The 15527-nt window shown below is 39.4% G+C and overlaps 1 protein-coding gene across 3 annotated transcripts in view; it reads left to right on the forward strand.

Moving 5' to 3' along the window:
- PRKCE (protein kinase C epsilon) overlaps window positions 1-15527 on the forward strand; it is a 303779-nt gene that overhangs the window by 242027 nt on the left and 46225 nt on the right. For all 3 annotated transcript variants that reach the window (XR_014183564.1, XM_082047948.1, XM_082047949.1), the window contains one exon: window positions 2768-2922. Coding sequence is in view for 2 of the 3 variants with exons in the window: in XM_082047948.1 (XP_081904074.1) it covers window positions 2768-2922 (155 nt within the window). In the remaining variant the exon portion in view is untranslated. The remainder of the gene's footprint in view (window positions 1-2767; window positions 2923-15527) is intronic.

Raw genomic sequence — 15527 nt, forward strand, 5'->3', positions numbered from 1 at the left:
GCTAAACTGGGAAATGTCCTACCAAGGACTGAACCAAAATTAAAATTACTTGAAGTTTGAACTCAACACAATTTGTGATATTTAGTCAGCAATTGGGCAAAAAAAATGGGTTCTGTTCAGATCAAACAAAGAATACGTAATGTAAAAATGCTACTACGTATATCCTGAAATGTTAGGAAATGACAATGATCTAAACAGCTGTGTAAACCAGCCTTTGTGTGTGTGTGTTTATATACCACCACTGGCAGCTGGAAGGTTGGTGGTATCACCACTGGGAGCAGCAGCTCCCAGCTCCATGGCAAGTTGAGGATCAGCATTTATTTGCAAGTCACAGTTGTGAGATACATCATAGTCACTTTGCACTTTGCATCAGCATCGTTTCATACTTGTGATACAGTTGCTGAAAAAAGGTAGCAGTGTTGGGAATGAGTATGGCTGCTCAGGGGAATGTGAATTGTAGGTTCCTTTTCCTGCTTGTGCCCACTCACATCCAGACTGTTGACTTTGGAAAGGTTAAAATAGCCATATAAGAAGTTTCAACTTCAGCAACTGTTAGGAGAAGTTACTTGAGCCAAACATTAGTCAGACGCTCCCCAGCCTGCAACCAAATGGGTTTTGTCTTTGAAACACTGAACTGTATCCATGTGAGAAGAGACAGTTGTAGTGAAACTGCTCTTCAGAGTGGACGCTCAGTCTGTAGTGCAGTGATGAGGAGCCTAACGAAAGACGATGCCTGCATCATCTCCTTAGGGGTGGTGTATCCGCTTGTGTTACAGCACCAACGTAACTATGGTTTTGACCGACTTCTTTATCACAAAACTGGCTGCACTGGGTGTTATCCTTAGGCTCTAGCTTCTCAAATCATAATACCATCTGACAGCTATCAGATTTTCTTTTAAAAGCATGGCTGTAATTCTCATCAGTTCCAAAGAGAAATCAGGGAGATGGCACAAGGACCCATATTTTTGCCTAAAACGAGCAAAGATGGTATTTCAAGCCTACAATAATATTGAGAGATCTGCACAATGATGTTGAATGTTTATTATCAGCACTATTAAGCATTGCAGAAAGAACAATGGCATGGCTCTAAAGCCGTGCTCTTTTGGGTGAATGATACAGCCAGAGGCTGTTCTGTTCTTTACTAGGTTTTCCTTGCTAGGGAATGGTAAGAAAAATGTTGGAAAGTGTACCAATGTTGTTAGCAGTGTTTTAGCAATAATGACAGTCCACCTGAACCCTGAATTTGGTCCAGTCTGCCAGTTTCTGTGTTCCCAAGATACAGGGGGAAAGGCACAAAGTTTTTTTTCTGCATCCTCTTTCTGTAATCAGCAAAATGTCAGCCAAACATTTCTAGCCTCCTCCAGGAAACATCCCTGATAAGTATAACATTTAGACACTTAATGAGCACGATTAATGCACATGCTTAAGCTTAAGGATATTTTTAAGTGCTGTGCTTTGAATCTGAGCCCTAGACTAGATCATTAAAGGCAAACATTTATGAATTTCTGGACTCATATATATAAACTATGTAATCTGCAGGCCTGGATTCTCTTGTGAGAGGTTAATTAACTTCCATCTTCTGTTGGTTTTGCTCATCCAAAGCAACGCTGCATCTTGTCTCCTTTTCTTCAACCCAACACACCAGACATGATGAGCTAGAGCCAAACTGCAGCTGAGCTGGAAGCTGAAGATCCATTCTCCACATCACATGAGAACTGCCTTCACCTCTGTCTAAACTCTTGTACATATAGATATTGTACAGTAAGGAAATAAATAATGTACAAGTAGGCTTATAAATGCAAAGAGTTGATGATTTAGGCCTGTTAGTACAGGTTAGGGAAAACTATGAAACTCTACAAGAAACATTTACAAAAACAGTATCTAAGTTATATCAAGTGAATGTGTGTCATTTCTTTGCTTATGCCTTCATCTGCATTGTCAGTTTAGGTTGTAAATGTTTCAAGATGGCACACACACATTTAATTTACTGGTGTTCTCTCACTATTTCACTGAGTGCTTAACTTTCGGATATTTTTTCTGAAACACCAAAATGGGGTGATTGCTTAAGGATCTCCATTGCTGCTCTCAAGTAAAGTTCATTTCTCATTCTCCATCATGAAATAAGGCTTGAAAATTTGAACTTTGAAGTAATAAACATCAGAAGAAAATAAACATAATTTGATATGTATTTTAATAATGTAATTATATGTCATTGTCGTATGAGAGTTTAAAGCAATTCAAAAAGTTGTATGTAAGTGGTTTTGATTCTTAGCACTGTTTTTTACAGCTTAACAACTGTAATTCATTTTTACATAATTTGGGAAAGATACTTTGGAGGCAAAGTAGCTGGTAAGAGTTAATAGAAGAAATAAGGAGCCTGAAGTTTGCCAGCAGCCCTTCAGTAGATGACAGAATTGACTTTATCACTTCATTGTTATGGCTGTATTTTAAAAGAAACAATGTCATATATGTATGTCCATTATTATATAAAATTTATTATAATTCCATATGCATTTGGTGTGTGGAGATCTGTGTGTGTGTTGCGTATTACCAAATTTTGATTCTATTCCCTTTTTCTCATTTCTCACTTTGAGAATCATGTCTCATTTTCTTTAAGTTTGGGGGATTTTGGTTGTCAGCTTTTCCTTTTTTCAGAATTCTAGCTTTTGTTTCTTTCCTTTCTTGACGTAGATGCTGCAGTTGCTTCAAGCAGTCCTTTGTGTGACTAAAAGAAATAAGCTAAATAGCACTGTTTAATTCATTTCAGGACCGCCTCTTTTTCGTCATGGAATATGTAAATGGAGGAGACCTAATGTTTCAAATCCAGCGCTCACGCAAATTTGACGAACCTCGATCCCGCTTTTATGCAGCAGAGGTCACATCAGCACTCATGTTTCTTCACCAACATGGCGTCATCTACAGGTACTCTTCTTGATCAAAAATAAAGTGTTCTTGAGGCTTGGGGCTGGTTTTGGCTGAAATCCTCTGTCTCTTAGCAACCAGATTTAGATTAGTTGTTTGTTCCGATTTGCTTACCTAGAACTTTTTTTGGCTGTTTATCATTGAGAATGTTAACATTTGAATAGCCCCTGCAGCAGTCGCCAGCTGTGTGTGCCAGTTTTGTATTATAGTCCAAATAAAGCGGGTTTGAAAAAGCTTGGCACGGTGCAACCCAGAGGTGACCTTTCTGCAGATCAGCGCAATCTCTTCACTTTCCTCCCTGTGCCATGAATTTCCTCTGGGTTTCTAACTCCCCGCCGCTTCCTGAGTTTGTTTGTTCTACTTGTCTCCACTCCGATATAATCGCGATGGTCGTTTGCAATCCTTTGCTTTTGCCCCTTCCTCTTGACTGTTTGGGTGAAGGCTCAGTCACCAGCAGGAAGGGGCTCTTTGCAGACAATTTTGATGTGCTTGCAACTGCCCCATATCTACTTGAACCTCTGCCCCCCCACCCCAGATCTCTGATCTTTAGCACACACACAAAAATGCATGTAGTTGCATTATGGTGAAGAACAGGTTTAGGGATAAACTACAATATTAAAAGGAATCACTTTGAAAATTTTCACCCTGATGTCAATGTGTTTAGTAAGTCTTTTATCTCATAATTTACGCTTCCTCTCTCTTTTTATTTGTTTTTAGCAGCCTGTCATTGCTTGTGATAAATTCGGACTTTCACGAGCAGATTGCTTGACCAGCTTTGTGATACAGGTCTGCCCTGTCTACAGAAAATTCTGAGTTCTGTGGCTCTAATTGCATTTTGATATTCTCTTGAGAGTCTCACCCTCTTTCAGGTTATCAGTTTTGATGTGGGGTAGTCATCTCAGTGACAGGCAGTCTCACATTTCAAGATGAGGATGTGGAATTTGTCACATGCCTGGATTCATATTAAAATTGTTCTCAAGAGTACTAGAAATTGAAAGAAGTGAATTGTAAATGTCTAGTAACCAGGACTGAGTGGTAACTTCCATCAGAGGCCATTGGCTTTCCCACCAACTGGAAACCAAAGGGAAACTTCTCAGAGAAGAAGTCTCTTCTCCAGAGACAGCAGAAACAGCAGGACATTGCATATTCTAAAGAAAACAAATCTCTGAAAGTGGTCTTTCATCAAACTTTTTTTTGCTAGCTGCAGCCCTTAATCTCTATCTTTCGTGAACGCTGGTATGATGTTTGTATACTGGGTTGGTCTTTCGGCCCTACCACTTTGCGTGGGTTTGTTTTCAAGTGCTGAAGATCCAACACTTTTCTTACCTTTGCTGCCCATATCACATTTCCTGTTGGTTGTCTGCATTTATTTCCAAAGCTGTGTATTTGTACGTTTACATACTAAGAATGTGGCAACTTCAGAATTTATAAGTATCTATCATAAGGGAAGCAGACAAGATTGGTACTTCAAAAAGTGAAGGATTTTTAGGATTTGTTTCCATAAAAATACTTGAGTTAATTTCCTCTTCCTGAAAACTGGAGTTTAGACACTTCATAATTAGCAGTCAGTTTAGTGATTGCTGTGAACCAGCAAAAAAGAATTGGTAATATTACTTTCCCCCTTATTTATATGAGAGTGCATTCATTCTCCATCTCCCCTTCCTGTTCCCATCCTTCGGCACACATCCCTTTTTGTCTCCTCTTTTCTCTTGTCTTATATGTAGCTTCTACTGTGTGTTGATTCCTAGCTGCATTGAATCACTTTGTGTGCCTGCGTTCTTTCTGTGACTTTTTATCATCAAAATGCTTTAGTCCCAAGAGAAATGTCATTCCAATGAGACAATGCTTTGTAATTTAAAATTTGCAAGATAATTCGCAACTTCTGATTCAGACTATGCTGACATGTCTTTGGCACGCTACAGTAAAACACTAAAATTGTAAATGGCATGTTACATTGGGTGTATTATCAGAAGAGACAAAAGAAGAGAAATAACATGAGTTGTAGGATGAAAGCAGAAACTAAAAAAAAGCAACAAAAAGAACATTAGGAACAGATGTAGTTGTGACACAGGCTTTTGGATCTGGGTGTAGTTATGTCTGTAAGAATAACTTATTTTCTCAACCAGGGAATACTAGGAGCTTCAACAGTTCATAAAATTAATATCCCAGTTACTCTATAAAGTACAAGTAGAAGGAAGAAGTTAAAGATTACCTTAAAAGAATTAATAGTAAGAAAATGTCATAGTTCATGCATAGAGTGCCAGGCCATGGGAGAATGCATTTGTTGATGTCACACGTAAGTTAGAATATTTGTCGTGCACAGTACAGTTTCAACCTGATTATTTAGTACCTCTCTGCATCTTTTATTACAATGTTAAAAACGCATTGGGCTCAAGTCACTCCTTTACGTCTCCAAACCTCTTATTAACTGGCAAACAAGGAAAGGAAAAGGGAGCTGGGGGAAGGAAGAAAACCTATGGTCCTGAATAACTACTAGTCATAACTACCTAACATGCCGTCAGATATTTTAATAAAGAATACCTGTCTTCTGTGTAATTATATCTCTAGGAAAAACACTGTGGTGTGAAATTAATGGTTATTCTCCAAAGTGGGGAATGCTGCTTGTGTGGGCAACACTTCAAGGAAAGTGGGGAATATATAAATAAACTAAGATGGAAATGCAGGTTTCAAAATAGCTGCTATACCTTCTGATCTTTTTTCAGCCGTGTATGTGGAAGTGTTGGTTTGGAGCTAAACATAGTTGTATTTTTGGAAGTAAATAACTAGTTTTAGCTCATGCTTTGGCTTGTTGGTTAGATTTTTAGAAAGTGCTATGATGATACTAGATGATCATCTTTTATAATAACTAGTTTATCCTTATTTCCCCTGAAGTTCAAAGAGGAACCTAGCTCCCTGTTTGGCAATAGAAATTATTCTCTAAATTCACATCTTTGCAACTGGCCCAAGAGTTGTTCCCAGACTTGTCCAATTATCTGTATGCTCGCTGGAATTACATACCTTCCTTTTGTTTGTTGAGTTTATGTTTGAAACAAAGATGAACCTCACAATTTTTATATATAAAGATGCTGGTGTTACTAAATGCATAAACTTTAGGATAATTTTCAGTGTGGCATTTCTAAGGATATAACATTATTGTTGTTGTGTCAAAAACACTTCAACAACTTAGTGAAAATATTTGCATTATCCCTGCCACCTTCCCTCTCATCTGGCATTCAGCTATTCAGGCACTTGTCAAGCTGGGGCCTGATAATACAAGTAGAGTCAGTCAGACACTAGAGAAGTTTCAATCGCAGTTTCTGGCAGTCGTTGTTTGTGTTATGCAATTGCATCACTTTGAAAAAATGTGTCCAAGCTTCAGGAATTAAGGGCTAGACTATGAATCGTGTTTTGCCTGTGAGCTGAACTGGACTTCAAACTCAGTGGTGAAAGGTTGTGGACTATGTTCACTGTCATCCGTCCCTGGAGTCTGGTATATTTAAAGTCCGTCATCATCAGCTTAATAGATATTCTCATGTAGGGAAGATGCAACAAATGGGGTGTTAAGAAACTGCCAGTTCTGTACTCCCCTCTTGTACTGAGTTTCAGCATTCCTGTGCACTTTCCACAGATATATGTAATTGTTACATGTTCTTAATTCACCGGTAGCTGTTGGGCTGAGGACGGGAGTACCCGGGTGGGTGTCTCTGGCTCTTATTGTAGAAGTTCAAGTGAGGTGACACAAGTGGCTCGCTCTGGCCTGAAATACATACAAAGAACTGTTGCTCCCCCAGGAAGGGACATCAGCACTGGAATGGAGTAACACTTCATTAACATAAATGCCAGTGTCCCCAGTTCGTATTTGATTTAGGGAATAACTGTGTGAGCTACAAACCTTGTTACAGTGAAGACCCGAAGGGACAGTAGTTGCATGTCGTCTGATCTCTGGTGTGCTCCCGACCACTCAAGTGATTAAAAGGGTTGCTCTGAAAGACAAGATAAGGAAACTGAATGTACACAATTTTGGTTCACCTGAGAGGATAAAAAAAAGTCTTAACCTGCTTTGAGTTAACTCATTCTTTTGGTTTTGAATGTAAGGTTTGTGAGATGTTGCCTTCAAATTGTACAGCACATGGTCACAGGGGAGTCCTCAGTCGTAGCTGTGGTTATCATGTTCCTCAGCCATATGAAGTAATCATCCAGCCTGTAACTTGCTGCAGCTTTCTGAGGCTCTGTGCACTCTGTAATTAGAAAGTTGGTTGTGATGAAGGATATATTAACAATGAAATGAGGAGAATGCGAATATAAATATGCTGATGCCAATCCCTGAATACCTCTGGGCTTTTTCCATCCACAAATACCCTAAAAACTTGTTTGAACACTAACTGAATTTTTCCTTGGATTATCAGTTTTCCCAGCATTCCCATTTATCAAGGTAACACACACCAGTGTTTCAGAAAGAAGAACTACCTAAAATTAAAAGCACTTTCATTAGTGTGTTTTTATGTGAAATAAGAATATTTAGAAAGTCTGACTTCACTGGTGGTTGTATGATTCAGTGCAACCTTGGCAGAGTAGCGAGGAGTTATATTTACACTGATTAAAATGTTGCGTGGTCAGTGGTTAACATGTTAAAAGTCGTAACTCTCCCAAGTTTCCTTACTGTGTTATTTCTGAATGGCAGAAGCCAAATAAAATTCCCCTCCTCCTCTTTTCTTTTTTTTTTTTGGCTTTTTAAAATACGAAGCTAGACATGGAGCATTTCTGGTTTAAATTTGGTTTTAAGTATGTAAAGATCATCTTATTGCAACTCTAAACAGTTGAAGGTTAAATTGCTGCCCGAGCTGTGGTCCACGAGGCAGGGCAAGAAAGACCTTCTACCCTCAGACATCATATTCAGACCTAAGCATGGGAATTTGCTGAACTCAAGCCCTTCCCCACATAAACTGTTGCAGGAGTCTGCTACGGAGAAGTTACAGTTTGCTTCTGCGAGCAACAAGCTATTTCCATCACCTTCAGCGGAAGCGGGGAGCAAGGAGGGAACTGTGCTGCTGGGTGCGTGTCTGAGTCCCCATGTCTCTAGGGTTGGCTGTCCAAGCCACACCGCCGACCGGCGCTCCCTGCCCGGGTCTGCATCCTGGGCCACATCCATGCTCTGCTCTGCCTGCTCTAGTTTCCAAAACTAAGCATGAGCTCCAACGGGATTTTAGTCAGTGGCCTCCTGCCCTCTTTTCACTTTTTCTTGCTGGATCTAGGCAGGCCAGCAGTCATGAAACCCATAAATAAGCAGGATATCTTCCCCGCAGGAAAAGGCAGTGGTGCGCTGGGGTGGAGAGGAGCGGGGCTGAGGGAGATGAGAAGCAGGAAGAAGGGTTGGTTCCCAGGCTTCTGGCATTCAGACCGAGGGAGTCCACCCTGCCATCTGCCCAGCTTATGTATTGTGCTAAAGGCTGCTGTCGCATAGGAGAGCCTTTGACAAGGTTTCCAGCTGTGGAAGGATGAGTAAAGGCTGTGGGAATAGGATATGAACCATGCGGTCTTGCCAACAGAGGAATGCTTTCTAAATTTCTCCTGGGTTTGGAACATAAGTCCTCAGTTGTCTCTTGCATGGGAGTTGGGTATGCGGAGGAGCAGTGCTGGGCACTTAATATTTAGAAGGAGAGAGCAGCACCATTGACCTCATGTGGGGTATGACAAGGTACTTCCAGGGGGAGTTCCCGGTAGTGAGGTCAGCATTGTTTTTTTGCTGCATGTTTATTTGCTGCAAGATTTTCTTGTTTAATGACCATTTGTATAGTGCTGTATTGTGTAAATAAAGCTATGACCTTTACCTTCTGATAACAGTATAGGAGTGAGTTAATGTTAAATGAGAGAGGGCAGGGAATGGGAATCTGCCAGGGTTAATGCCAAGTTTACATTCCTGTGAGGGCAGCCATGTTCCGGTACGCACAGTAGAAAGGGCAACAGTGCTTCTCAACAGATAATAGTAGCGATATGTGACAGAGCATATTTGTATTTATTTCTGGGTGAATGTCGCTGAATTTAGATGATTGATGTTTGTGCTTTTATTTTATAACAGGAAGAAATGTGTGTTATCTTTCTGCATTTGATAAGAAGATTTTAGCTGAGAGAAACATACACAAAATTAAAATCCCCTAGAGCTGCAGCACATGTAAAACTGAAATGTACTGACACAAGACAATCCCTGTCGTTTTTCTAAAATGCCGAGACACAGCTTTGTTTCTACAGAAACATGTACACCAGTTCCAAACAAAATCATTATCTTCAAACAATTTCTGACAGAACAGAATGTTATGTGTTTCACAGTGCGTTATAACTCTGATGGGGCTTTGTAGATTTAATTCTGCTGCTAACAGACAAAAGTTAGGACTGAATTTTGCTGTGCCCTTCAGCCATGTTTGTCTTCCAACAATGGAAAATGTTTCTATAACCCAGTTGCAGTGGTGTTGAAACTATGTCACGTTATGGGTGAGGCTTTGCCTTTTTGCATGCTATTGAGTGCATCTGCCAAAGTTTCATAGTAATACAAAGAAGTGCCCAGCAGACGTTGTTCAGGGGTGATAGGCATTTCACAAAGATTTTGTTGTGATCTTGAGATGCAACAGAGAAGTTGGACAGTAGTGCAAAACAACAGATGAAAACATGTAAGGAACTCTATTTAGTGTTTTTAAAATAATGATACTCAAAATACTAAACAACCTTAAAAGAAAATTTGCATGATGCACTTTGGTAAAGACATTTGCATGCAAGTTTCTTCCATCTTTTGGCCAGAACCTTGCTATTTTTGGCTCAAGGTTTGCATTTGTTCTGTTTGCCTCCTCTCACCACCCTTTGCTTTATCCACCTCATTGTTATAAAAGGGCTTATCACTTAGATGCTGCTCCGGCAAACATTGCTGCATGAAGATCGGTGTACTCATAGGCTGATTTTGATTCAATGAGATTATTCATATGCATGATACGTGCAGCTTCCCAGATGATTTGGGATCTTGTTTTGACTTTTCAGATTGAAAACGTGTTTATTTCAAAATACAAAATCATAAAATTTGAGAATGCACTACTATAAAAACCCATGTTGTTTTGCTTATCATTGCAAAAGGCTGTGGAAAAATGAAAATTTAGCCAATCTCAAAGCCAACATAACTGAGTTATCACTGAAACTTTTGAAAACTTTCAAAATGTCTGTTTAGCTGACAGCTTGTGCTCAGATGTAAGAAAACAGAAATAATGTTGTTCACCAGGAGGTTAACTAAAATGGCCTAATGAACTAAAATGGAGAAAATACAGACAGTAAGAACCCCAGCATTCTGGGGAGTGCACCAAAGTCTCTGCTGCTACCAGAATAAACAGTGGGAGGATTACATCAGAAGGACCTTGGACGGACTAGGTGCAGCCTAACCAGGGGAATCTGAAAGTGGAACAAAAGGGATCAGGTGGCTGTGACTGCTGCAAATGAGCAGAAAGGTGAGGAGTAACAAGGCCAGAGTGGTAACGATTCACTCAGCTTACCTTCTTGTATCAGAAATGCTGCCTGCCTGCTCCTTGGCTGCCAGAGTTTCACGGAGTCCAAACAAGGAGTTGCCCAGGGCAGCAGACAGTGGCAGAAATACATCTTCATCATTTCAGCAGCACTGGGTACGTGTGGAGGAGGCAGATGTGGAGCGGGGCTGAGCAGGAATGGCAGAGAGGCCAAGGCCAGTTTTTACTGAGGATGGGAGTTTGCGTGGTTTCTGCACTGTGATACACCCAGGGGTGGATGGCACCAGGGAGATACACTCTCCTACCACCACCAAATTGAATTTTGACCTTCCGAGACCACATATGTTGGGATTGTAATGTATTGAATTAAAAAGAAATTCCTACTTCAACATCCAGTTTATGAGGAGAAGCCCAAGCAGCACTTCTCACGATGTGAACACCAGATGGGTCTTCACTTCTTGCCTCCTGCTTGTAGAATTTGTTTCCAGTAGTTAATCTTGCGAAACAGCAGAGAGAGAAAAAAAAATAAAGGGGAGAGGCCAGAAATAATGCCAATACTTACAAAGATACACTTTTTCCTGCAGACTTTTATTTCCTTCTGCTGATGTATTAAAGTCACAGAAAATAACATTCTTCGAAGCATATCAAATGCAGATAGTACATGCGGTTGTGTTTGGTTTTTTAATGTAGATTTGACAGTGGCAGCTGTAAGAGTATTTTTCAGAAAGTATTCCAGTCTCAGGGCATGTGATTGCCCTGTCAAGGGGAGGGAAGGATGGGGTGGCTTTAACAGTAAATAGCCAATATACCAGCTGGTACGTGTGCACCTTGGTGTGAAACTGAATAACATAGAAGCAGTGCCTCCCCCAAAAAAGTCCAAAGACAACTAGGTCACTAATAACCTGAACTGAGGAACATCATGGGTTCGAAATGTGGAATATTGAAGGTAAAATTAAGTGGTCAGAAATAAACATTATAGCACTTCAGTAGGTATTTACTTGATTTATTATAGTGTTTCCAGAGGAGATCCTATGGTCTATTAACACACATTGAAAAAGATGCCTAAATATATTCTAACACAAATAATGAGTCAGATGCATTGCTATGGTCAATTGAGTGGGTAATGGATATTTAAAAGCTTCCAAACATCAATAAATCTGAAACAGTTCTAAAGGAGTACTTGTATAACAAAAATAATATGCACTTAAGAAACTGCCTGAGTACATATTCGCCTAAACTTAACTACCAGTAAGATGACAACAAGTGTCTATGGTACTGTATACTGAGGGCATAAAAAGGCATACCAAATGTGTGGCAGTTCATTTGTTGATAATTTGTAATAGGTCCAAAGGGGCCATTGCAGTTTATTATGCTACATAACCACGACAGAGAGGCCCTGAGTCTCATTTATGCAAAAGCCTTTAAATACCTGATAGCAGAAAATTATGCTAAGATTGTGAAGGGGCAAAGCAGCCTCAGCAGCGTCCCCCTTGGCAGGAGGCTGAAGGCAGTCCTTTGCAAGCTGGTTGAAGCTGCCTCTGCCAAAACCCTCTGAGCCAGTTTCCACAGATGGTGAGGGAGAAATACCCATAGCACAGGTGGAAAACCCTTTGGACAGCACTGGAGTTTAGGCAGGCTCTCTTTTCACCTTTGGAAAATTCATGAAAGGAAAAAGAGGGGATCTTCTGACAACCTTCTGAAATCAGAGTGAGCGGTGTGTTTGTACACACAGTAGAACAAAGTTCTGTTTTTCTGTGGGTGACCCAAGAGGAAAATGGTTTAGCTAAGATTTTTAAAACATCTGCAGATTGGGTAGAAGTTGTTTTGTGCATGAGCAAAAAGGTCAGAGGAAATTTTGAAAGAGCATCCTGGAGATTCTCTGTGCAATAATAACAACAACAACAGATTAACTGATATTAGTGAGGTATAGCTTATAAAGCCATAGATAAATTAGTGATAAATCTGGTATGAGTCATTGCCTCTCAGGCCAAGCTAATTGTCTGTAGAAACCCAATCTGAAAGACATGTAGGCTAAAATCTCAAAATCCTGCCATAGAAAATGTGTTTTATTTTTTTACACCTTATTTAATGAGTTCTGTTTAAAAATAAGTCAAACACAGTTATGTTTGCCTAATAATAGTGATGATGGTCTGGGTATATGGAAGAAAGTGGAAGGTACGATGGCTGGGGCAGGGTGGGCAGTGAAGGGTTGAACTGTATCAGTCCTAACAGAGTACTTTATGTCATCATTCCAAGTCTGAATCTGGGTTGAGAACCATACTATTGTACCCCTTAATATTTCATTTGCTATGCTATCAAGTCTTAACACAATGCTACAGATTAGCTACAGAGGCTCTAAAGTGATATCCACATTTGTTTCAGGGTTGGGCAATGTGGAGTTTAATACATTGTATATGTGTCTTTGGGATATAGCTCAACTTCTGCAGCTTTTCTTCTATTTTGTTTTACAGTGTTTTGATAATCTTTCTCAGAGACTCATTTGTTCACACATTTTTATGTGGAATTCTGAATGTGATTATAACATGACGTGTGTATAGAGGTTGCTATCTGGTGTATAAGACACTGGTTCTTTAAAAATCATGATTCTCATTTACAGCAAAACTCTGACACACGAAGAGCAAAGCAATTTTACAATGGAATTAAATTGTACTCAGTCTGCTCAGTTTAACACTGTCAGAAGGCTGCAAAGAGACTTTTTTGAACTTTATAATTTAATGAAACTTTATGTAAAATAGTTCTTCTGTAAGCTGTATAATTAGGTTTCTTGCAAGTCTTTGCCCACATAACTATCTGGGAGTTTTATAAGATAATTTCTGATCTTGTCAGAGCATGGAGCCCTCAAGAGAGACCTAGTGGCTGGGCATGCAGAAATTACAAAGATAATTCTTCAGGGTCAAAGTAACTTTTTTTTTTACGTTGACAAAATTGTTTAAGAACAGCCCACTTTGTTCAATAGTTTACATTTAGAATCTTACTGAAGTCAGTATTTACATGCAGTGACTAGCCAGGAAGTACTAAATGTTAGAGATTAAAATAATGTCTTAGTCTCCCAAATCTTGTATTCAGAATTGCCTCTCTTTTCTTCATTTGGGCTGTACTGTTAGGCTCTTCTCTGTAGCCCCTCTGTCTTTACAGCTGAAGGTAAATCGGTAATAGTGCTCTTTGCCAGCTTTGATGTTGGCAGAAGTGAATACACTGTAAATTTCCTAAGTTGTGCTGTGTTTTATTTCATGTGAGTAGCCCATGAGTCATCTTTCCATAGCATTCATATTAATTAAAAATAGTGGGGTGCTTTGTATAAGTAGATTTTAAGTGATAATATTAGACATTGGTACTACAGCAGAAGTGGTGTTCCCAAGCACGTGTTTTCTGGGGGAGGCTGCAGGAGCTGCATTTGAAACAGTGCTGGAGCTGGAGCTTCCTGCACAAGAAAAGTTTCTCTAGGAATGTTTGTGCAGCTTTCAGGCAGGGGTAGGGGGTGAAAGGAATTTGATTTTGTTATACAATCATAATTTTAAAAGAGTACCTTGTAAAATGCAGCTCTCTGTATTAACCTATATAGTCCTTTTTAATTACATCTTGAAGCAAGGTTTGGAGTTGGAACCATCAGTACAAAGCCCAAATCTCAATGAAGTCTCTCTGGAAGCAGCATTAGGACTTTATTTTATGTACAGATCAATATAGATGGGCAAGCAACTCCCATTTGCCTTCAGGCATCTTCTTTGCATTTTACAGACAAACAGAGGTTCTGCTGAAGTTTTCCAGAATCTCTCCACTGCTGTCAAACTGAATAGAAAATTAACTCTACAGAATTTGAAACAGACAAATCTATCTGTATAACAAAATGGGTTTAGAAGCTAAAAAAACAAAGTAGATTTAACTTACTGTTTTTACAATAATTTCTTCAGAAATCTGTTAAACTGTTGTTGACTGCTGTTGTTTTGATCCTTGATAAATACAGAAAAGATTTTAAATTGAGAGCCTACATACCTTTCCCAAATTCAGACTACATGATTGTGTACAAACATGTTTAGCCATTTGAATTATGCTACTGAAATCAGAATAGAAGCAGAAATTATTAAAATCAGTCTGCTAGTGATTCCTTATAAGTAAACATTTTGTTGGAAGCAACATTCTTGTTGAGTTACCTCATTTCATTTATGCTATATAATTTATGTAATCCATTCCGCGTAATATTACGTGCACCAATCTGTGGAAAGGCTTTCCATAAAAAGACCCATGAGGTTGAACTGAGACCAAAGTGAGGTTGGAAAAAAAATCAGTGTCTGTACAAAAGTTCACTGCAGAGTTGTTGGGATTTTTTTCTGACTAAGAAAGCATTTTTCACCATGGAGACGCGATATGGAGCTTTAACAGGAGTCTGCTTACTGCTGGGAGCTGCGTTTGTTCCCTGCTAAGGACACCCTTGGGAGAATAGGGAAGAGAACTCTGATAAATTTGTTTCTTCTATAAAAGAAACACTGTATGTAAAAACCTTCAGCAACCCTTCTCCTTTACAGTTTCTGGACATCACAAAGCTGCAGAGAGCCTTGGCTAGTACAGAAAAGGAGCTGAAATGTAAGCTCATGCTGGTGCATCAGTGGCTTGCTCAGGATGTGCTCCCAATCACCTGGGTTTGGCCATTTTATTGTATACCCTATGTTATGGTTACCAGACTAAGATTTTTTTTTTAAGTGTCTTCTTTAAAAGTCTACAGCGTGTATAGAATTTACTCAAAGAAATGAAGGAAAAAGAATACCAATTCAAATTATGAAGTAGGTCCCCAGCATTGCCACTTTTTCATTTTTGCCTCAAATCCCGATAGTGGTTCTGTTCCTAACAGAAGCACAAAATAAGCATTATTGAGGATGTAAAAGATTTGTGCTACCTTTTACAAGCAGATTTTAATATTTTAAGAGCTCATCTTCACTATGCGTTGTTGTCTTTCAGTATAGTGAAGGTCTGGTCCCTTGGCCGAAAAAGCAGGATTTATGTGTCATTGGTTTTCTTTGGATAAACAATCTCAGCTGAATTGAAAAGAGAACTTTTCTGAAGTCCTGAAGCTAGAAAAGTGATGCAGAGCGAAGA

This window comes from Streptopelia decaocto (assembly GCF_964273445.1).
Source record: "Streptopelia decaocto genome assembly, chromosome: 3".
In the NCBI taxonomy this organism is placed as follows: Eukaryota; Metazoa; Chordata; class Aves; order Columbiformes; family Columbidae; genus Streptopelia; species Streptopelia decaocto.